Source organism: Haliotis asinina, chromosome 16 (genome assembly GCF_037392515.1).
Source record: "Haliotis asinina isolate JCU_RB_2024 chromosome 16, JCU_Hal_asi_v2, whole genome shotgun sequence".
Taxonomy (NCBI): domain Eukaryota; kingdom Metazoa; phylum Mollusca; class Gastropoda; order Lepetellida; family Haliotidae; genus Haliotis; species Haliotis asinina.
In genome coordinates this window covers 9,230,834-9,253,590 of record NC_090295.1, presented here as the reverse complement: position 1 = coordinate 9,253,590, position 22,757 = coordinate 9,230,834, and the positions used below count along the sequence as shown (strand labels likewise).

General features: G+C 44.5%; 1 protein-coding gene across 2 annotated transcripts in view; it reads left to right on the top strand.

Annotated features, from left to right (window-relative positions):
* The window catches only part of LOC137268418 (uncharacterized), a 37,387-nt gene that overhangs the window by 5,316 nt on the left and 9,314 nt on the right, over nt 1–22,757 (top strand). Inside the window, exons 1-2 of one of the 2 annotated variants that reach the window (XM_067802985.1) lie at nt 9,495–9,576; nt 11,608–12,191. In XM_067802985.1, the coding sequence (XP_067659086.1) occupies nt 11,611–12,191 (581 nt within the window). In that variant the 5' untranslated portion in view covers nt 9,495–9,576; nt 11,608–11,610. Of the gene's footprint in view, nt 1–9,494; nt 9,577–11,607; nt 12,192–22,757 lie in introns of those variants that run through there. The other variant, XM_067802984.1, reaches the window with a different exon arrangement.

Sequence of the window (22,757 nt, the reverse complement as noted above, 5' to 3'; positions counted from 1 at the left end):
CACTAGCACAATATAAGGACATGTGCCACCAGCACAATCAATATAAGCACATATATCACCATCACAATGTAAGGACATGTACCACCATCACAGTGCAAGAACATTTACCACCAGCACAATTTCTGCACATCAGAACATAAAGACATGTACCACCAGCACAGTGAAAAAAACATGTACCAACAGCACAACATAAGAACATCTACCACCAGCACAACGTAAGGGCATGTACCACCAGCACAGTGTAGGGACATGAACCACCGGCATGGTGTAAGGGCTTTTACCACCATCATACTTTAGGGACACGCATCACCATCATAGTGTAGAGATATATACCACCAGCGCAACATAAAAACATGTGCCACCAGCACGACGTAAGGACATGTACCACCAGCATAACGTAAGGACATGTACCACCAGCACAATGTAAGGACATGTACCACCAGTACAACATAAGAACATGTGCCACAAGAACGACGTAAGGACATGTACCACCAGCACAATGGAAGGACATGTACCACCAGTACAACATAAGAACATGTGCTACCAGCACGACGTAAGGACATGTACCACCAGCACAACATAAGGACATGAATCAATAGCACAACGTAAGGACATGTAGCACCAGCCCAATGAAAGGACATGAATCAATAGCATAACCTAAGGACATGTACCACCAGCACGCTGTAAGGACATGTACCACCAGCACAACGTAAGGACATGTGCCACCAGCACAGCAAAAAAAACATGTACCAACAGCACAATGTAAGGACATGTACCACCAGCATAGCGTAAGGACATGTACCACCAGCACAATGTAAGTACATGTACCACCAGTACAACATAAGGACATGCACCACCAGCACGACGTAAGGACATGTACCACCAACATAACGTACGGACATGTACCACCAGCACAACGTAAGGACATGTACCACCAGCACAATGTAAGGACATGTACCACCAGTACAACATAAGGACATGTACCACCAGCACAACATAAGGACATGTACCACCAGCACAACGCAAGGACATGTACCACCAGCACAATGTAAGGACATGTACCACCAGAACGACGTAAGGACATGTGCCACCAGCACAACATAAGGACATGTACCACCAGCACAACATAAGAACATGTACCACCAGCACGACGTAAGGACATGTACCACCAGCACAACATAAGAACATGTGCCACCAGCACGACGTAAGGACATGTACCACTAGCACAACATAAGAACATCTACCACCAGAACAACATAAGAACATGTGCCACCAGCACGACGTAAGGACATGTGCCACCAGCACAATGTAAGGACATGAATCAATAGCACAACGTAAGAACATGTAGCGCCAGCCCAATGAAAGGACATGTACCACCAGCACGCCGTAAGGACATGTACCACCAGCACAACGTAAGGACATGTAGCACCAGCACAACGTAAGGACATGTACCACCAGCACAATGTAAGGACATGTGCCACCAGCATAACGTAAGGACATGTACCACCAGCACAACGTAAGGCCATGTGCCACCAGCACGACGGAAGGACATGTACCACTAGTACAACATAAGAACATCTACCACCAGAACAACATAAGAACGTGTGCCACCAGCACGACGTAAGGACATGTGCCACCAGCACAATGTAAGGACATGAATCAATAGCACAACGTAAGGACTTGTACCACCACCACAACATAAGGACATGAATCAATAGCACAACGTAAGGACATGTACCACCAGCCCAATGTAAGGACATGAATCAAAAGCATAACGTAAGGACATGTACCACCAGCACAATGTAAGGACATGAATCAATAGCACAACGTAAGGACATGTAGCACCAGTACAACATAAGAACATGTGCCACCAGTACGACGTAAGGACATGTACCACCAGCACAATGGAAGGACATGTACCACCAGTACAACATAAGAACATGTACCACCAGCACAATGTAAGGACATGTACCACCAGCACAACATAAGAACATGTACCACCAGCACAACATAAGGACATGAATCAATAGCACAACGTAAGGACATGTACCACCAGCCCAATGAAAGGACATGAATCAAAAGCATAACGTAAGGACATGTACCACCAGCACAACATAAGAACATGTGCCACCAGCACGACGTAAGGACATGTACCACCAGCACAATGTAAGGACATGAATCAATAGCATAACGTAAGGACATGTACCACCAGCACGACGTAAGGACATGTACCACCAACACAACGCAAGGACATGTGCCACAGCACAACGTAAGGACATGTACCACCAGCACAATGGAAGGACATGAATCAATAGCATAACGTAAGGACATGTACCACCAGCACAACGTAAGGACATGTGCCACCAGCACAACGTAAGGACATGTGCCACCAGCACAATGTAAGGACATGAATCAATAGCATAACGTAAGGACATGTACCACCAGCACAACGTAAGGACATGTACCACCAGCACAATGTAAGGACATGTAGCACCAGTACAACATAAGAACATGTGCCACCAGCACGACGTAAGGACATGTACCACCAGCACAACATAAGAACATGTACCACCAGCACGACGTAAGGACATGTGCCACCAGCACAACATAAGAACATATGCAACCAGCACGACGTAAGGACATGTGCCACTAGCACAGCATAAGAACATCTACCACCAGCACAACATAAGAACATGTGCCACCAGCACGACGTAAGGACATGTGCCACCAGCACAATGTAAGGACATGAATCAATAGCACAACGTAAGAACATGTACCACCACCACAACATAAGGACATGAATCAATAGCACAACGTAAGGACATGTGCCACGAGCACAACGTAAGGACATGTACCACCAGCACAATGCAAGGACATGAATCAATAGCATAACGTAAGGACATGTACCACCAGTACAACGTAAGGACATGTACCACCAGCACGACGTAAGGACATGTACCACCAGCACAACGTAAGGACATGTGCCACCAGCACAATGTAAGGACACGAATCAATAGCATAACGTAAGGACATGTACCACCAGCACGACGTAAGGACATGTACCACCAGCACAACGTAAGGACATGTGCCACCAGCACAATGTAAGGACACGAATCAATAGCATAACGTAAGGACATGTACCACCAGCACGACGTAAGGACATGTACCACCAGCACAACGTAAGGACATGTGCCACCAGCACAACGTAAGGACATGTACCACCAGCACAATGCAAGGACATGAATCAATAGCATAACGTAAGGACATGTACCACCAGCACGACGTATGGACATGTAGCACCAGCACAACATAAGAACATGTGCCGCCAGCACGACGTAAGGACATGTACCACTAGTGCAACATAAGAACATCTACCACTAGCACAACATAAGAACATGTGCCACCAGCACGACGTAAGGACATGTGCACCAGCACAACATAAGAACATGTGCCACCAGCACAACATAAGAACATGTGCCACCAGCACGACGTAAGGACATGTACCACTAGTACAACATAAGAACATCTACCACTAACACAACATAAGAACATGTGCCACCAGCACGACGTAAGGACATGTGCCACCAGCACAATGTAAGGACATGAATCAATAGCACAACGTAAGGACATGTACTACCATTATAGGGTAGGGATATGTACCACCAGCACGATGTAAGGACTTTTACCAAGATCATAATTTAGGGACATGCACAACCTTCATAGTGCAAAGATATATACCACCATCACAACTTAAGGACATATACCACCATTATAGTTTAGGGACATGCACCACCATTACAGTGTAGGGACATGAGTCGCCAGCATAATGTAAGAACATGACCCACCATTACAATGTAGGGGCATAACCCACCAGCATAATGTAGGGATATGTACAACAATTAATCAAAAGGTAAAGACGGGTCCTTGCTATTCTTAGATCGTCATTATGTTTTCTGTGATCAACATGTCACAGACATAAACTCTCAATCAGGCTGTTAAACAACACAAGACCAAAAGCCGGATAGTACACCACTGCAATAGGCATAGGAAATTCATGTTGTGGCCGGATTTACATATGTTTGGAGATATTTTCCAACTTCGGCCATGTATTTCATGCCTATACCTTTGAAACATATGCCCATCGTACAATTTCGCATGCACAAGCATATCGTGCATGAATGCCTGACCGGATAGTCTGGTATTTCTAACCATGAATTGCAAAACAGATACCCAGTAAATACATGCTCGTACAACATTTCAAATTCATTGCTTTGGGTGCTGGAATTTCCGATTTCGTTTAATTGGGTTGGAAATATGTAAATTTACTTAGGTGGAGATATACGTGTAAATTTTCACTTTTGCCAATCTTTACACACCTTACACAATTTTGTATCGTAGCGGATTTCTAGGGTATGTATCTGAACGGTATATACAATTATGTTCCTGTACTTAAGCAAGATGGTCATGCGTTTCCATCGTGAATTACCTGGTTCGTGTATTCACACATTTTAGTACGTTTGAAATCAACGTTCACGTCACCACATTATCCTTATTACAAAAAGAGTCTGACAAAGAAACAGTTGCTCTACCAGATGTCTGTCATGTTGGCAACTCTTGTAATGTGCTTGTTACGAGGGATGTAAAGATTCAGTAGTAAACAAAGGTTGATGAGGTGAACCATTCTCATCGCAAATGTCCCAGACTACCCCAATAGCTATATACAATAGCACACAAAATTAGGCGCCTAGCCCTCCTAGCTCGCTCAGCAACCGCTGCTGACTTTGTGTGCTGGCGATTAGGTGCTTGACTCTGACGGTGTTCGAATCCCGGATGGGACTCAACCAAAAAAGTAATAGAATTTGTACTTAACTAATAAAGGGTAATCCCAAATAATACACATGTTACATCTGACCACTTTCTAAATGGCATTGCGTAATCCTGTATGTGTGTGTGCGTTTGTGGGTGCGCGCGCGCGCGTGTATGTATTTTATCTGTATATTACGGTATGGTCAGACAAGCTAAGGAACCCGATGTAACAGTTATACTGCAGAACCATTGAATTGCATATTAAGTTAGTGTAAGTCTTGTAACACCCTAAATTCTAATGAACAGTTATTTACGCGTGTGTTAAATATGTGACAAACCTAACCTTGATCATGTGAGATTTCGAAGGTGAAATGCATATCCTTCATTCACAACATTCACGTGTATTGATTACACATGCTAGGTAACACGTGAAAACTATGGCCAGATTAGCACACCCGTGAAACCCATGTAAATACAGAGTTGAGTGTTCAAATATTTTAACCCTCCTTTAAACGTGTGTAAATCTGACAGCCAGATGATACGTAGATTTCAAACGTTGTTCATATGGCTCCGGATGAAACGTATTTCCTAACGTTTGTAAATTTGGGTAATGCAATTATTTTGTGTGATGAAAGACAGTTGATCGTGCCTCAACGCCAACGAGCAGAATCAGTCAATTTCCCGAGCAACACAGACAACTCTTTCATCACGACTGTCACAAATTCTTTGTCAAGTCCTCTCACCTTTGTCAATGTCTCACCCAATGAAGCTTATTTCCTCTTATTTTTTCTCTGCGCTTGTTTGATTCCCGGCGTTTTTTTGCGCTTACTGGGTGCAATATCTATGAGCCGCTTTACCCCAACACTAATTAGACACCCGACTCTTAGAGCAAAGACGGTAACGTTTTAAACATTCATGCAGGAATATGGGGTTTGCTATGTTTGAGAGGGGTGGTGAAGTGAAGTGGGTAGTATGTGTCCCCATTTTGGGCTCATTCCACACTCGGACTGTGTAGTGGAACGAGTGTTCCAAATGTCATCGGTTCCTTTCGTAATGGACCCGAAGGTTATAATTCACAAAACACCATGTTTACCTTCAAATTTCGGGATTGTCCGTGATTCGTTCGACCCTTTCTGTTCATTTTCGTAAAGTTTCGGGCAAGACAAGAATCCGCTAAATGATACAGGTGGACTTTCAATCGTTCGGCCACCTGCCGGTGCAACCATCCGAAGGTCCGCGTCCGACGGATTCTGACAGAACTAGTTGCATTATTCCCTAAATTCGACACCATTCATTCAAAATAGAATAAACCGACAAAATCTTATAATTCATTTTCCACCAGTCGGATGACCCGAGTAAGACTGTGTGGATCTGCTCAGATCACTTGAATGTCGGCCATCTGTGGCCGACCAGAGAGTATGATTGCCGATGATTTAGGAGAAAATGCCTGAGTACAGGATGTAGATATTGCAATAAGTTTTAGACACGTGGTATGCTGTCACCGATCGAATCTAGCACTACACAGGTGCTGTCAACGTGGCGGCAATTAATAAACGAATTTAAAAAGAGTTTACGCTGTTTTGCGTGATCCATGATTTTGGCATGAAATTGCGAAGGTAGCTGTTATGTTGTGGCGTATGAATTTTGTAATATTAATGATCCAATCGTGACCAGTTATAGCTCATTTTGCATGGACATCGCCTAGCTATCGATCCGTAGACCTCGACGGGGCCTTAAAAGTATTTTAAGTGGTGAAATCCAACTTAGATTGAGGGGGGGGGGGGGGGCAATTTTGTCGTTTCATCCCTTTCTTTTTATTAGTACTAGGGCAGGGTCTACACACCTATTTCGCTTTTTAACACTGTTTCTAAGCAATACAGGCCCCATGTACTATTGTATTTTACAAAATACTGAGGGTTATCATGAGCAGACTGTAAGTCACCAATCAAATAACAGTTGAAACAAATGTATTAAGGTACAATTCTTTTTGGATGACTGTTTGTAATTAAATGATACGGCGTTTTTGGTATGGATTCTTATACCGTTGTCAAGGAAGAGTGAAGCACTACAGCACAGCACGGACCCATATACATGAACAGGGATAAAGTAATAACAACACACGGGTTTAAATCAAAGTGTTTAACATCAACAACAGCAACAATGGATGGTGGTAATGAATAAAGAATTTTACTGTATTATTGCTAACCAACTTCTAAAATGCCAATCAACGTAGCAAATGTTACCATGCTGACGTATGTTCAGTTTTGGACCGCATTTTGTGGTGGTTATTTCCTTGCTAGAATTTCATCGATTCGTTCTTTGTAAACACTTTCTGGTATTGTTCGCATAATCAGGCACATTACCGCCATATGTGTTGCAAACAATCACCTTTCGATCCAGGAAGTAATGCAGGAAGTTATTTCTACAAAATGCATTGTAGTTTATTAATCACCTGTACATAATTGAAAACAAACAACAGTAGCCTCGAAACAATGACATTTTTATGGAATAAACCGACATGGGTTGACGGAATACCCCGACCCAGGTGTCCGGAATAACCTGACATGGATGGTAGGAATAACCTGTCACGTGTGTTCGGGCGAGTAAGGGCCAGTACAGGGCGTTACAAGAGTAAGAAAGATGAAAAGGGTTTGTTTTCCCATTTTCTTTATTACACTCAGTGGGTTACAAAATAAAAGTACATTCAAAGTAGTGGTGCAATAAAAATCCGGGCGCAGCAGCTAAGGCTGATGAACCGCTACTTGTACTAAGATAAACATTGACAATGGTAGTAACAGCTAATAAGCTAAGCTGAGCTAAACAGATACAATTGTAATACAGATGGACGCTAACACTTGTGCTAAATATTTAAAATAAAATGATATTTAAATTATTTATTTTTAATAAATTAAATAATTCCATTTTCTGTTGAAAAGACTGATTCTACCTTTTTCTTAATAGCAATGTATTTTTCTGCCGTGATGACGTCTTTAAGGGTAGCTTGGAATGAATTAATACATGGTTTATGTCTTTGGATATTCATAACATATATGTGTCGTTTGGGTCAGTATGATCATATATATATGATAGTAAGTATCAGCACATGAAAAGGATTTGGGACGCATAGGCATTGTACATACATGTACACATGGTCCATATTTGGTGCGATTGTAGTAAAGTATGATACCCCGTATACTGAACAACGTTTTAGGTTTATGAATGGAATAAATCCATTTTCATCATAAAGATCTTTTACATTCTGATCTCTGCTTATTCCTAATTCACATAGGTATATCAATGGAAGACAATTGGCAATTATACCGTCATTTTTGAGTTTTATTTGGAAGCTGATATGATGAAAAGACACGTTTAATGGATAGACAACTTGTCCTTGATAACGATGTTAGCATGTACATGTAACGTCGCATCTATTGCAATAATGAAATTCATCCATATTATGTGTCCCTCTTGATTATACAGTCATTAATCCAAACGATATGGAGTTGCTACCGGTTGGTACGCATTTAGAGGTTCTTCACTCAGGGCACGAACAGTCTGATTTATTGACGTTTGGAATAGTATTGGTATTGATGGAGATGTACTCTTTTCTGAGGAATATTTGTGACATCGCAAATATTGCAAAACAAAACGGCGTAAAACCAAACCCGCTCACTCACTCGCCTTTGAGCATGGAATTCAAAAACCCTATTTCAAACATGAGAGAACGTATGGAAATACAGTATTTCATACAGTGATGGTCATGCATTTGATTAAATATACTAGCATATTAATAAACCTAGGTTTTCGTGCCTGCTTTGTATGCCAGCAGTAGGGAGTCAGTGCGATGCTCATTCATAGTGTTCTTGTTGAGTATTTTGCGCCATCATCCAGGTGCCCGGTAAACTAAACTCTCTTACTCTTTGTGTAAAACCTAAGTCAGCTTCGCTCTATGACATACTCTTGACGTTGGTTTTGTTGTATATTGAAAAACTAGTCAGCAACGGGCAGCAGTTAAATTTTGATCAATGTCTTGCCAACTACCCATCTGTGACCATTAAATCTCGACTGAGCATAGTTTCTTGTTCTACTGCATTCTGTTTTGAACCTGTAAACATCCGGGTTAGAATTGGCCTTCATCAATCCATGCTGGTCGTAGCACCACTAAGGGATCGGGCTGTCAGGCTCGCTTACTTGGTTGACACATGCCATTGCATCCTATTTGCGTAGATCGATGCTCATATTGTTCATCATTGCCTGGTCCAGATTGTATGATTTTGAGACCGTCGCTATATAGCTGGGATATTGCTGAGTGAGTTTTGTTGATTTTGATCGGTATATTTATTTTCATTACAAACAGTAAACTGTTAAGTCTGTAGGCTAACAGTGATGGAGGCAAGGTAGGTCAACATTTTTCATATTCTGAACACGAAACGTGCGTTTCACTTTAGCAAAATTGTCACGATCAATTATTTTTCATGTCATATGATCATATATATGGGTATGTTTATATGAGTGAGTATGTGAGTTGTACGGCACACTCGGCAATATACCACCTATATGGCGGTGGTCTGTAAATATTCGGATCTAGACCAGACAATCCAGTGATCAATATCATGAGTATCGACCTGCGCAATTGGGAACCGTTAACATGTGTCAACCAAGTCAGCGAGTTTGACCATGTGATCGTGTTGGCCGCCTCTTAGTGACAAGTGAGTTACTGCAGCTGCATTCTAACCCGGACCTTCAAGGGCTAACAATGACGACGTCAAGGTAGGCCAATATATGGAATATTCTGAACACGAAACGTGCATTTCATTTTAACGATATTGTCACGCATGCATAGTATTCCATGTCATATATTTATATATAAGTGCATGTGTATGTCCACTTTGACAGTTAAGTAGATTTGGACATGGGATGTGTTGGACTTGAACGATATACTTCCACGGGCTGGTGATGTTTTTGGTATGCTTTCGACTCATGTTGTTTCACGCCGGTCACATCAATATCAGCGTTCGAAATAGCTGCTGGCCCGCCAGCCAAGTGCTAGCTGATTGTGAATCGGGTCAGTCATACACGTGTATTGTTAAAGTATCCCGAATGGCTAGCTGAAAAAAACATCGCATAATTTGTTGTTGATTTAATGCACATGCATATTATGAATTATTATTATTTGTTTGTCATCAAACGTTTTGTGATATTTATTATCTCTTGTCACACGATGATCGCTATATCAAAAACAGTGTTAATAGCAAAAGGGGCGACAATAATTTAATATCTTCAAACATCACGATGTGCATTTTGATATAGATATTTTGAGGGGCCAGTGAAGTATGATGTGGGTAAGCAACACGTTTACTTTAGTCCTCCATGACCAGTGACTTCAAAATTAATTGCTAAACTTCATTAATACTACACACATGTGATCTGTAAAATTTAACCTGACATGAAAGGTCGTGTTGTGTTGACTCTATTCCCGGAAATACATGTTTCTGCTCTCCATTATCAAGCAGTAACTCTAGGGCAGAGTGCACGTGGCTCCTTCAGGCTTATCAGACGCGTACGCATGCGTCCACAACGCACAGATATGGAGGCAGAAAATTCACTGCGTCCAGTTTTGTCCATTGCATCCAATACACCCCAGTAACTTTTCAGAACAGCAATGCCATCATTTCATTCATCATCGTTCCATATAATGACTGACTCATGACCGGCTCATCAAAACATATCTGCACTGTCCTTTTTGTGTTGTCCACCAACAATTTGGGATCCCCGGCTCCATGTTTGCGAGTGGAGGTAAAGCTCTACCCCTCCATTAATCAAGTGGAAGTGGAAAGCTTCAGGCGCCTTCGTATGTTGTAAATGTTTCATTAAGTTTCTCTTGTACCACCAAGACTGGTTTTCTTTGAGAATAAAAGAGTTTGAATTGGTTTCTCGGAATCTCAAAGTGGGCAAGAACATTCTAAAATCGGTTTTAGTACGGGCAAGCGCAAACACGACAGGCAGCTTGATGAACGTCATTTATCATATACTCGCATACAAAATCTTGTATTTTAGTTATCCATTAAAGCCGCTCTCAGTAATATTTCAATCATATGGTGGCTTTTAATAATCGAATCTGAACCAGACAATTCAGTGATCAGCAGGACCAACATCAGTCGACACGAGCCGGACCACCTGATCACGTTTGTCACCACTTTTGACAAGCATGGGTTGTTTACAACGTTGTTTTGTATTTATTCTTATATTTCCATGTTAAAGGTTGTCCATTACGAAGAATACAATATCCTCATTAAGAGTCTTCATGACGTGTTTACGCCTGTGCGTGTCTACCAGGAATGAGTTCAAAACCCCAGTGATATTCTGTGTTAAAAAAGTTCCCGCACTCACAATGGTCATCGCAAGTGACAAGAGAAAAAAACTTAAATGTTCAGTTCATTTTAATTCTGACAATACTTCTTCGTGATATGTTGTTCTTAATCAGAGAACCGTTGCAAAAAAACTATCTCAGCCCTGAAATGATAATCCCTCACTTGTTGGATAGCCTAGGCGTTGAGGCGTTCGCTCGTGACGTCGAAGACTCGCGTTTGATTCCCCACATCTGAAGCTCTGTTCCGGTGTTCCCAGCCGTTATATTGCTGAACATTTGCTAAAAGCGGCACAAACTACTCTCACTCAATACCACAAAGCGAATATTTTCTTCAGTAGCATTTTCAGATTGCGTGGAAAACAGTGTCTTCACTCGTGCCTGTGTGTTCACAGTGTGATATGAACTAGTTTGTTACTTTTTTCTTTTTACAGACCATGAGAATTAAGCACGTTAGAGCTGTGACAGTCATCTTGTCTGCGTTCTTGCTGATTTACGCTAGCATCAAGTACCATGGCCTCCCAAGGATCCCAAGTATTACTGATGTGCTGGCAATCGCACGTGTTCAAAAGAGCAAAAACAGTTCGTTGCCGGGGCCAGTTAATAAATCTATGAAACACGAAGTATTGCTCCTGAACAGAATGAACATGACACTGAACAGTCGAGGTAAAGGGCGAATTGAACTAATTCTTCGAAAAAGTGCTGACAGAGCGCCTGAAATACTACAAAAAGGCCATCAAAGAAGTCGCAATGACAGTTTAAGAGGAGATAACCTTGACAAAACCTTTCCTCCAAGGAAGCCGTACCAAGGCTACCTTCAGCAAGTGGACGTTCGAATTTTCGTATATTCTGCTATTTACGAATATGCCAAGTCGTCAGTGCGGACGCTTGTCCTAGTTCCCGAACCATTCACGCCCGTCTCTTTCATCTGCATATTGAAAAGGTCAAGGTCACATCTCGGTCATAAGGTGATAGGCAATTTCCAGCACATCCCTCCAAGCAGATGGGGTACTTACAAGTAAGTATCAATATTTGATTAGTGAGGTATTCAAATTCAATTTGAGCATTGACTCTTCCCCAGTTTCTTAAACCCGAAACACGTCCGGACCCGTAAAAGCAGTCAAAGTTTTTAGTTTTCCGCCGCACTCAGCAGTACTCCATCCCTATGGCGGCTGTCTGTAAATAATCGAATCTGGACCAGACATTCCAGTGATCAATGGCAGGAGCATCGATCTGCCCAAATGGGAACCGATGACATGTTTCAACCAAGTCAGCTCGCCTGACCATCAGATCCAAATAGTCGCCTGTTTCGGCGAAGAACGAGTCTAACCGAGATGGGTAAAAAGCAGTCAAACACACCCGCATACGCTCAAACGACATTGTGAACAAATATGGTCAATTGGTGAGAATTAGTTTTTTTTTCTTTCTCGTTTTGCTTTGAATGAATTTTAAGGGAGATGTCACAAAAAACACATTTTGCTTAAAGTATCAGTGAAGCAAAAGCAATGCCTGGTATTTATCATTGCTGCACCTCAAACTTTGGGTGAATGAGGGAATTTAAATTAGTTTTACGCCGCTTTAAGCAGTATTCCAGCAATATCACGGGAGGGAAACAAGATATGGGTTTCACAAAGTCATATTGTTTTAGTGAAATTTAATTTTCTCACCATTTGTTTGTTTGCTTGTTAAAATGAGCCCTAGTAGTATATACAATGGGGGTTCTGGACCACTTTTTAAAAAAGTCTCTACAAAGCCTTATTTACTAAATAAGGCTTTGGTTGGGACCTTAGCTCTTGCTACTATTACCCCTACTACTTAACGTGTGTTGGAGGTAACACTGTGCCGTACGGTACGATCAATAATTCTTCTCTTACAAACCCCCTACCCGGCCCATCCCTCAAGTAGTATAACTTAGGTTCGTCGGCTTTCATATCCACTTTATCTATGTTGTAAGTTTTGACTGACCATATAGGATCGGTGGCTCGCTTACGGCTATCACCCTCGTGTTCCCCCGGCTGGTATAGATACCTCACTAGGGCCCTATCTGGTATCTGTTTCTCCTTCCCACGCAATGGAGCGGCCGACTCTGCAACTATTGATTTTAGTTTGATAGCGTCTGCCGGTTTCTTACCGGTGAGACGGGTGACTTCATGGTTGATTGCCGACACCACCTTGGGTAACCTCGTGACCCATTCAGTCGATCGTTTTCCAGGGGTGACCATCTCCCTAGCATACTGATGGCCGAACAAGCGCTCAGCCAAAGTCCTATTAAATCTCTCAACTATGGCTTGGCTGCGATGGGCTCCGGCCGTGCCACGCCTGACCTTTGTATCGTGTTTGGCTAGCAGTTGTGACACAGCACCCATGAACTCCCGTCCGGGGTCAACTTGCAGCTCTGTTGGCCACGTCAGCGGGCTGCGTTTGTATATGCGTTCGAATCCTCTGGCTACCTGGGCCGAATCTTTCGTGGTCAAGGGTTCGGCTTCCTTGTAACGACTGGCTACGTCCACTACGGTTGAGGCATAATTGTACCTCTTGTCGTGGGGTAGGAACAGTAGGTCTGCCTGGTGAACGCTATTAGGTATGTTAATACCGAACCTCCTTCTAGGCACGTAGCGTGGTGCCGGCAAATAGATCTGCCACAGGGCTTGTTTTTCAAGCCACGCTTTGGCTTCCTCCGGGGGTACTCGCGCTATTTTAGCTAGCTTATCTACTGCGCTAGCTCCTTTCCAGTACCCACGCGGGCTGTAGTAAATAGCCTCAAATTTTTTCATGTCCATACGCGTATGTGTTTATCCCATCAATAGCTATCCAACGTTTCGTGTCCATAGGCGACAGGGACGTCTTGTTTATAGTCAGTCCGTATATCTTATGTCCATCACTTCTAAGTGTGTTCATTTTATGCCTAAAGGTACGGTTCTTGAACAGGGCTTCCTTGAATCTGGCGTGTTTGATGTGTTGTTTCACCACATACTTCTTAACCCCCTTAGCCTTCCGGATCTCACTATTGTCGGCTTTTAGTATTGAGTACATCTTAGGTCTCAAACCTATGTACTCGGCTATGGGCGTGCCAGCACACTCGTCCTTCATCTTACCTAGGACCTTTTTATTTACCGTACTGTGTATGGCATGGGTCTTAGGGTAGTCGCTGGTGTCGTATAAATCGAGGTGTTTTTTCATGTCCTCGTACACGTCCTCGGTTCGAATTTCTAACAGCAGGGAATCCGTGTCAGTGTACAGCACTTCACACCTGTCGCCGTACTGTTTCTTGAGCTCGTTGTAGTAAAAGTCGTACATCAGGTGTTTGGATAAATCGAGGATGCTCATCCCCACGTAAACAGGCCGGTTGAATTTTATGTGGCTTTTCTTCATGTGTAGGGCAACCAGGTTGTCTGTGAATATCTTACTACGGTTGAATGCCGGACTGGCTATCAATCTCCTGAGCTTGTCTTCCTCACTCGACCGAACCAGCTTCACGGTCACACGTTTCCATAGTCTTACCAAACACTGAGTTGTTCATGAGCTTGTAGAGATTTTTCTCAAAATCACTGGTGGCTTTTTTTCGTAGGTCTGTGTTCATTCTGATGTAGGGCTCCATCCATGGGCTCTGGTCGAACATGAGCACCCTGTGTATTTTGGTCAGCCTCATACCCAACGACAGGTACAGCTGTAGGTTGCGATAGTGAACGATGTACTTGGTCTTATTCATTAAGTTAGGAACGAGTTTTTCAACGTCTGTCACACGCCCACCTAACAAGTTATGTTGGTACTCAGACATCCAGTCTGGGTTAACCCTCATACGTTCGGGGGCCAGGGGGTAGCTGTTGTGTGATGTGTGTAATTCCTTGGTATACTCTAAGTCAACCTCGAGGATATACCCTTTGTTCGAATCTGGTGCAACCCCCATAACATCAACGTGGGGTACCCATTCGAATCCCCCTATAGGTAGATACTGGCTCATGGCCCAGCCGTACAGGTTGTTTGCGTCGAGGTAGAGAATGTGATTGGTTGACTTGTTAGGATCGTAACCTTTCACGTATTGATTATTTGCTTTCGCCTATCGTTTGGATGCCATGGAAATTCCACCTCGCAAGAGTTTCTCAATGAATAGGTGCATGTCGTAATCTGTGAGCAATTCCAAATTAACTCCGGTCTTTTTAAGCAAGGCGTCCCACGACAGACCTGGGCTGGTGTAATACCATGCGGGGTCGAGTTTATACTGCTTGAAACACGTCCGCCTAAACGTCTCAAACACGTCGGCTAACAGCAGTACATCTGTCCTCAAGTACAGGTCGTGATAATCACCCAGGTTCTTACAACCCAGTTTATTCCATACGTTAGTCGCGTGCGAGTAATCATCTCGTGAGACGGACGCCTCATTCAGCTTGCTATAAAAGCAGTCAATAGGGGGTAGTCTGGTCTCGGTGAACTTGACCCAACTATCCATGTACTCATAGGGGTACACACCCTTCCTCATAAGCAGGGGTCTAGTCTCGGCGTCTGTGTATCGATCGGTGATAGGGAAGGTATTGTTGGCCTTGACCAGACTGTCGAGTGACGACAGGAGGAACTGAAACGAGTCAATGAACCTAAGTCCGTTTAAGCTGAAGGAGATGTATCTCTCCATGTTGTTGGGGATGCACGTTATATTACCATCGATTTTCGCGATGGCCTGCATGATCAAGTGTGAGTCGTACCCTCTCAAGTTGTGAAAGACAACGGGGATGTTTATTGTCTTAGGGTTGATTTTAAACTTGAGGTTGCACGCGCTGTGAGCGGCGCCTCTATACTTACCAGTTATGTGGCAGTGATCTCTCACCGAATCACCGTTAAGTGGTGAGTCACACACGTGACAGTTAGTGCTACTAGCGTGAGCTAGCCTGTCGACTAGGGTCATACGCATGGGAGCGATTTTATACAATGCATTCCTAATAATTTTTTCTTCCTCCTGCAAACACTTTAGAAACCTTTCAGCCGCGTCAGGGCCCCTATACACTACCGGAGCTTTCGTTTCCCCGTCACAACGGACGACAATGTATCCAAACCCACAGGCTTTATGCTCTTGTGTTTTGTGGGTGAAGCTACCACTGGGAGCCTCGCCGGCGGCAGCCACCAAGGCTTCGAAGTCGGCGTATATGATATAAGGCACAGACATTTGGTTCTTGTGGTTACTGAATTTTAGGATATTATCACCTTCCTTAGGCATGTCGACTCGTATGGCTGTCTGCCCCACACCTTGGCAATCCTCCCGGTGGGATTCTAATAAATCAGCTCGTGTGAAGCCATGTAGGCATCGTTTACAGAAGTGGGTCTTTTCTCTGTGTGCCGATTGGTCATACAACAGCCTGCTAAAGTGTTTTATCCATGTGTAGTGATACTTGTCACCTTGCTGGATCATGAATATATTGATAACTTGGCGATCCTTCACCGGGCTGACCCTGTGTACTTTTGTTGTGTTACCTTCGTGCCCAAAGACATTTATAGCCAGATTATTCTGTTTTTCTACTTTAGTGATCTGGGATATGGGGGTGGGTTCATCTATACCATCCCAGTTGAGCCCATCGTCTTGGGGATAGCTAGAAAGCCTATCTGAATGAGTGTCAGCTGGAAATAAGGCTGACCTGATAGCTAACCTCAGGCAATCGTTTCCTCTATTCTTAACGTTTACTATGGCATATTTGTTCCTATAGTAGGGAGGCAAGGCTAGGTATGACCCGCCTCTGAACGGCACGTAGTTAGCTATGTCTAGATAGACATTATCGATTTTATCTACAGCCCACCCGGACCCCAAGTGTGTGTAGCGTTCTAGGTTTTCTCGTATCTGCTGAAAACTGGTATCGATTGATGCGTCAATGGTCTCTGTATGTGTGACAACCTCTTGTTTACCTCGGAAGTAAGGCTGAACATACTCAGTGGTCCCTGTGGGGCCCCAACCTGCTTATCGAGCGACATTTTCACTGTGATCTGAAACTTGATACTTCCTAGGTTATTTAGTTCCTGGTTGACCTTATCAACTATCAGAGGCTTGATATCTGTAATGTCTATGTTTCTATCAACGTGCATGCGCCAACCTCTCAAATAGTTGCCTACAGCGCGCTCAGTGCGCACGAACTGTAGGTCAATAGCTCTATTCTGTCGTAATAATTCTACAAGCTGTGGTTTTCTCATACGGGAATACCCGCCTAAACCCAAATCGTGTGCCTCGGCTTTCGGTTGTTTTACAGTGGGAGGTTTTGCTACGGGGGCATGTGATAACAATGCAGTTAACCCGGCTCTCCCCAGGTTTGAATAACCCGTGTATCCAAGCTGTTTTGCTTGAGCTTTTAATTGTGTTACCGTAGGAGGGGCTTCTAAACCTAGTAATCTCAACAATGCTGACTTCCGCATTCGAGAATACCCGATCACACCTCTCTGTTTTGCGACCCGCTTAAGCTTGCGCACAGTAGTCATAGTGTTTACACCTAAGAGAACCAATGTCTAATTGGTTCACAGTAAAGGGAGGTAACCCTTAATAAAAAATATGTGGCTGTTTCACGCACTGTTGGATATAGTGTTCCTTGTGTAAAACATTTAATTGGAGTCTATCTTGAGCAGTCGCCTACGTTCTTTTATGTAGCCCTTTTTATTCTCGTAGATGAGTTGATGTCTGACTACGTTCGCTCCGTGAGCTTTACATAGACAGTAGTGTCCTTTAACCCCGATACCACACACAGAACACGTGTAGTTAGGACTTCCCATATGGAAACAACAGAACCCCTGATTCCTGCATTTCCTACCACAGGCCTCGGTCTTCCCCATAAGTATGTATTCGCATCGGTATGGAGCGGGTCTCATGTTTACTTATATAGGTATTTAATTTAATTGCTTCGCAACCAACGCAGTAGCTGCTATACCCAACACTATGAAGCCCAGTTCACGATTCATTTGTCCCTTGGATGGTGTGTAGTACTGAGCGAGTGTGGGTTTATTGAGCGGTTCCAATCGTTTACCAGTTAGTAGGTAGTATTCTTTCATTGCTTCATCGACATCGTTGAATGTTTGAACGGCATGGTTTTCACGCGTGAGTTGTTCGTTAATAAAATCGATTCTCTGGAGGCGTTTTTTAGCGTACTCGGCCTGTGCCCTTTGTAATTTCTCAGTAGCGAGATCGTGCCGCTTCCTTTCTTCCTGTATTTCAGCCGCGTTGTCATCTCGTAGTTTCGAGAAGAGGAAATTACTCCCGGAAAATGCTAGGGCATTCACTAACGCCCCACGCCATCATAGCTATCGTGGCCATCCTATATTTATTTCATTATATTTTCAGGTATTATCCCTTGTTTTACTAGGATGTCTTTTGTGGCAATCGCCATACCAAGGTTCATTATGAGCATACCCATATCCTGCAGGTTGAAATCTAGCTTGATAGTTGGTTGTTTAAGCACCATTTTAGTCAACCGAGCGTACCCTACGGCTAGACTGGCGACCACTGTGGCGTGGTATGCGTCGTTGACGAACGTTTTCCCCTCAGACATTATGTATATGATATAAAATATTAAAATTATAACATGATATGCGGGTCGACAGTGGGGGTTACCTCACTGTTGGGGGGTACCTCACGGTGAGGGTTTCCCTCACTATATAACCAAGAGATAGCCAAGGCAGCAGTTACGCCTACAGCCAACAACAGTCGGGTTGGGTTGGTCACTGTAATAATTTTATGTTGGTTACACCACCGTTTTTTACCGGCAGCTACTCTCTTAGGATTCTTCTGCCTGGTTACTGTTGGGGGTTCCTGTGAAGGGGTCTCCTCCAGTGGAATTTCCCTCACTGTTGGGGGTGTGGGGGGTACCACCACTGGGGTTTCCCTCACTGTGGGGGGTACCCCCACTGGGGTTTCCTGTGCAGCATCCATCTATACTATTATTATTATTTTTTCTCTCAAATTGACAATGCTTTGCCGTGATAATCGCCGCCGTCACTGGAGCCAACAACATACCATATTTGTGGTACAGCTCGCAGCTGATAGAGCTCACGGCGTGTTCGATAAAAGGGTCTTTCTCGAGGTCCTCCCACAGGTAAAGTCGGCGCTCTGGTGGAATGGGAAGGAAGTATGACACAATACCGGTGTATATCTGGGTCATAGCCGATCCTATTGTCTTTGTCATTTCTGCTCCGAGCCGGGACTCGTATCTAGCGTACAGCTTATCGATTTCTTCGGCTGACATTTTGTGAATTTTATCCGGAGTGTAGTCTCCAAAGTAATGTTTGGCTTTGCCGCCAACAGCCAACGCCACCAGTTTCTCTCGCTTGTCATCAGTGGGGGAGACCCCCACCGACAATTGTTCGAGCAATTCCTCACACTCCATCTTATAATATAACAAGTAAGATTTAGTTTTAACTATATAATACCCGATGCAGACAAAACACAGAGAAATGAAGGTTAAGTTGCACACGACAAACACTTCAAATATCATAGCTATACTTAGCATTTGCTTAGCTTTAGCTTAGCTTTGCTTAGCTTTGCTTAGCTTTGCTTAGCATACTATATAAGCCACGGGTTGGTCGGTCTTGAGCACGAGCTTAGCGTGTTTAGTTTCAGCGAGCTGTTTCTTTACCCATTCCCGTTCTAATTTGCTCATCACATCGTTCTCTCTCAAACACTCCTCGAACGAATCCCTGTCCTTGCAGTGAAATAAGGCCACCCATCGCGTCTGCTCCCTGAGGTCTTTCAACACCGAGTTGAACTTCTGCGTTAGCACCCAGACGCTGTGATTTGCATGCCGGCCGGAGAAGGCCAGGTACGATAGCATGTCTCTCTTTTTTGTTATCTCGCGATTAGCGCTGCAGTCGTCCAGTATAAACAGCGTCGGTTCCCCTTTAAATTTCTCGTGAAGAGCTTTCAACCAGTCCTGCAGGCGTGTTCCAGGGTCGATTTTGTGTACGTCCGGGTCCGTCATCACCCAAGGTCGCGCGTACGTTTTATTCATGCTCAGAGTAGGGCACATGATAACGATGTTATCGAACACATCCTTGTAGTAACCGTCCAACATATCCAACACGAAAACGGTCTTCCCACAGCCAGTCTGCCCGCACACTATGGCGCAGTGTGGGTCAGTGGGGAGGTCAATAGATGGCTTGCACGAATCTCCCATTGTCTATATTAAGTTGCGCGTCCATAATAACGTACAGATATAATTTCAACTTACCAGCGGGTTGAGCCTTCTTAGTAATCTGGATGGTTATCCCTTCGCTGCCGTTATCTATACGGCGCCCGCTACCGTGCAGTTTATCATCATCCGTGGATCGCATGTCCAACCATAGGGCGTACTTGGTGGTCAGGTATTCACCGATCTGCACGGAGCCGAGGTCCAGGTCCTTTGTTATGTAATCCCCCACTGGTAGCTTTTTTATCTCATCCCACTGCTGGTGTGGTCTCATGCCATGACTGAACAGCTGGTTTGGCACGCCCTCGATGGTCACTTCCACCTTTTCAATCTCGGGGTTGAAAAACTTCTCGCTGTCCCTCCGGAATGGCTCGTAATCCTCCACGGGGACGACCAGGATACCTTTCATCGATCGCGCCGGCACGTTCAGGTTGATATTCCACACAGTGTCGCTCTTATCTCGCACGACTGATCTATGCCTCAGTACGCGATCGTACAGGATAGCCATCTTCCCAGAGTACTGGCTTCGATACTGCCTGGCCAGCTCCGGGCTAGTGACCATGTCGAACTCCAGAGAGATGTTGTCTATGGCATAACTGGCCTCATCACCGTTCGGCGTACGCACTACTTTGCTATAGTCGTTAAACGTGAGCTCGTATTCGAGCCTATCACCCAGCGCGGCCTGGTAAAACGGCGCGTGTCCCGTGAGCAACTCGAAGTCGAGCGGTACGCAGAATCGATTCCCGTATGCTCGAGCGATGGCCTTTTCACCGTCCGATATCTTGTCTAGCTGGTCTGGCGTGAAGGCATACCCTATGCGCGACCGGGTTGATTTGCTGATGCCCTGGTACACATCATTGACTCGTTCTCCCTCGCTTTTCCAGAGATCCCCGTAGCAGTGAAACACGTCGCTGTCGTTGATGCTCAGCACCTCATTACCGCTGATCTTGACGGTCGTTTTCTTGATGATGGCTCGACCCACGTTCTGCACTAGCTCGCGTTTGTCGTTGTCGGAGGTCAACGTGATATTGAACGCCAGTCGAACAGTGCCTGGTACAATAAGGTCATTCTCACCAAGGTTTGGAAATCTAACCAGCAGAGTTTGATTCTGGTCTATCTTGCTGGGATTGTTGGTGATGGTCACCGACTGACGCACGGCTCTGGCTCCTAATGGCGGATACTAAATACTATATAACGGATGAAGACATACCTATGAATGATATGTGGGACGATAGTGCCCAGGCATTCAATAATGATCAGGAGACCTCATTCAGTACTGGCCTACAGCCGGCTGTCGACGAAGTTGAAGATATAAACAAGCAGGAGATCTCATTCTCGCCAAGTACCACACTCGTGAAGGGCGCCGTCGACGATTATTACAACGCAGTTGAAAAGAGAGACAAAATCAAGCCGTGGGTAAGGGACTATTCCAAGTTTACCCTCGATAGAGAAGGCAAGCTGCGTTTTTTATATAATAACCAGGAGATCGATCTCTTTAATCAAAACACGAGAGAACCGCTTGCCTTAGTAACATTGGTCAGGAAACATAAGATTAACTTTGTCCGCAAGGAACTAGGTTTCACAAAGTACGGTGACGCGCGACCTGAGATTCCCCCGAAGGTCTGTCAAGATCTGGAAGGCATCAGGGACGCCACATCGGATGAAAACATGACTTATGATATTGAAAAGGTGTTGGACGACTACAAGAACAAGCCCTTCCCGGGTCTCGAAATTACCTTTCGGGAACTGAAGGGGTTGGGCCTGTTGATGCAAACCATTCGTGGTCAGCTCTGGAAAAGCACGGCTAAAATGAGTGAGATAGACGACCGCATCGCCTATGAAAAGAAAAAACTCGGTGAAACTGAGGACGAGTCTATGAAAGCCACCATCGAGGAACGAATACGTAATTTGGAAGATGAAAGGCAGACCTGGTTGGAGACAGCATCCGGCTACAAAGAAAAGCTTCGATCCCATACCAACCGTGTGCGGGAAACCATCAATCAAGTCCTCTACCGAGACACCACGTTAGCAGACAGGATTCGGATATTGTTCCGGGAGCAAGGGATCACCATCGCCAGCATTCTGACTGCATTGGGTTTCATCATATCAACCTTGGTGGTGTCACTGACAGGGGGTACCCCTGTGGGGCCTGCCGGCGGCGGAACTCCAAGTGGCGGTGGGGGTGTTAAAGACGGTGGGGGATAAAAAAACTCGGGGAAGGCCTAGCTAAACTGGCTGGTAAAGCCGCCGAAGCCCTTCCCGGCATCCTGGGTAGCATCGTCTCGTGGTCATTGGGCGCTCTGGCTAAAACTGCCACGTGGCTCAGTCAAAACCTGTGGGCAGCCATCGTCGCCGTGGCGGGTCTGGTGTACGTAGCGGCTAAGAAATCTTTAACCAAATAAGTCCCAAAGCTACCCCACCAACCACCAGGGCCGTTTTAC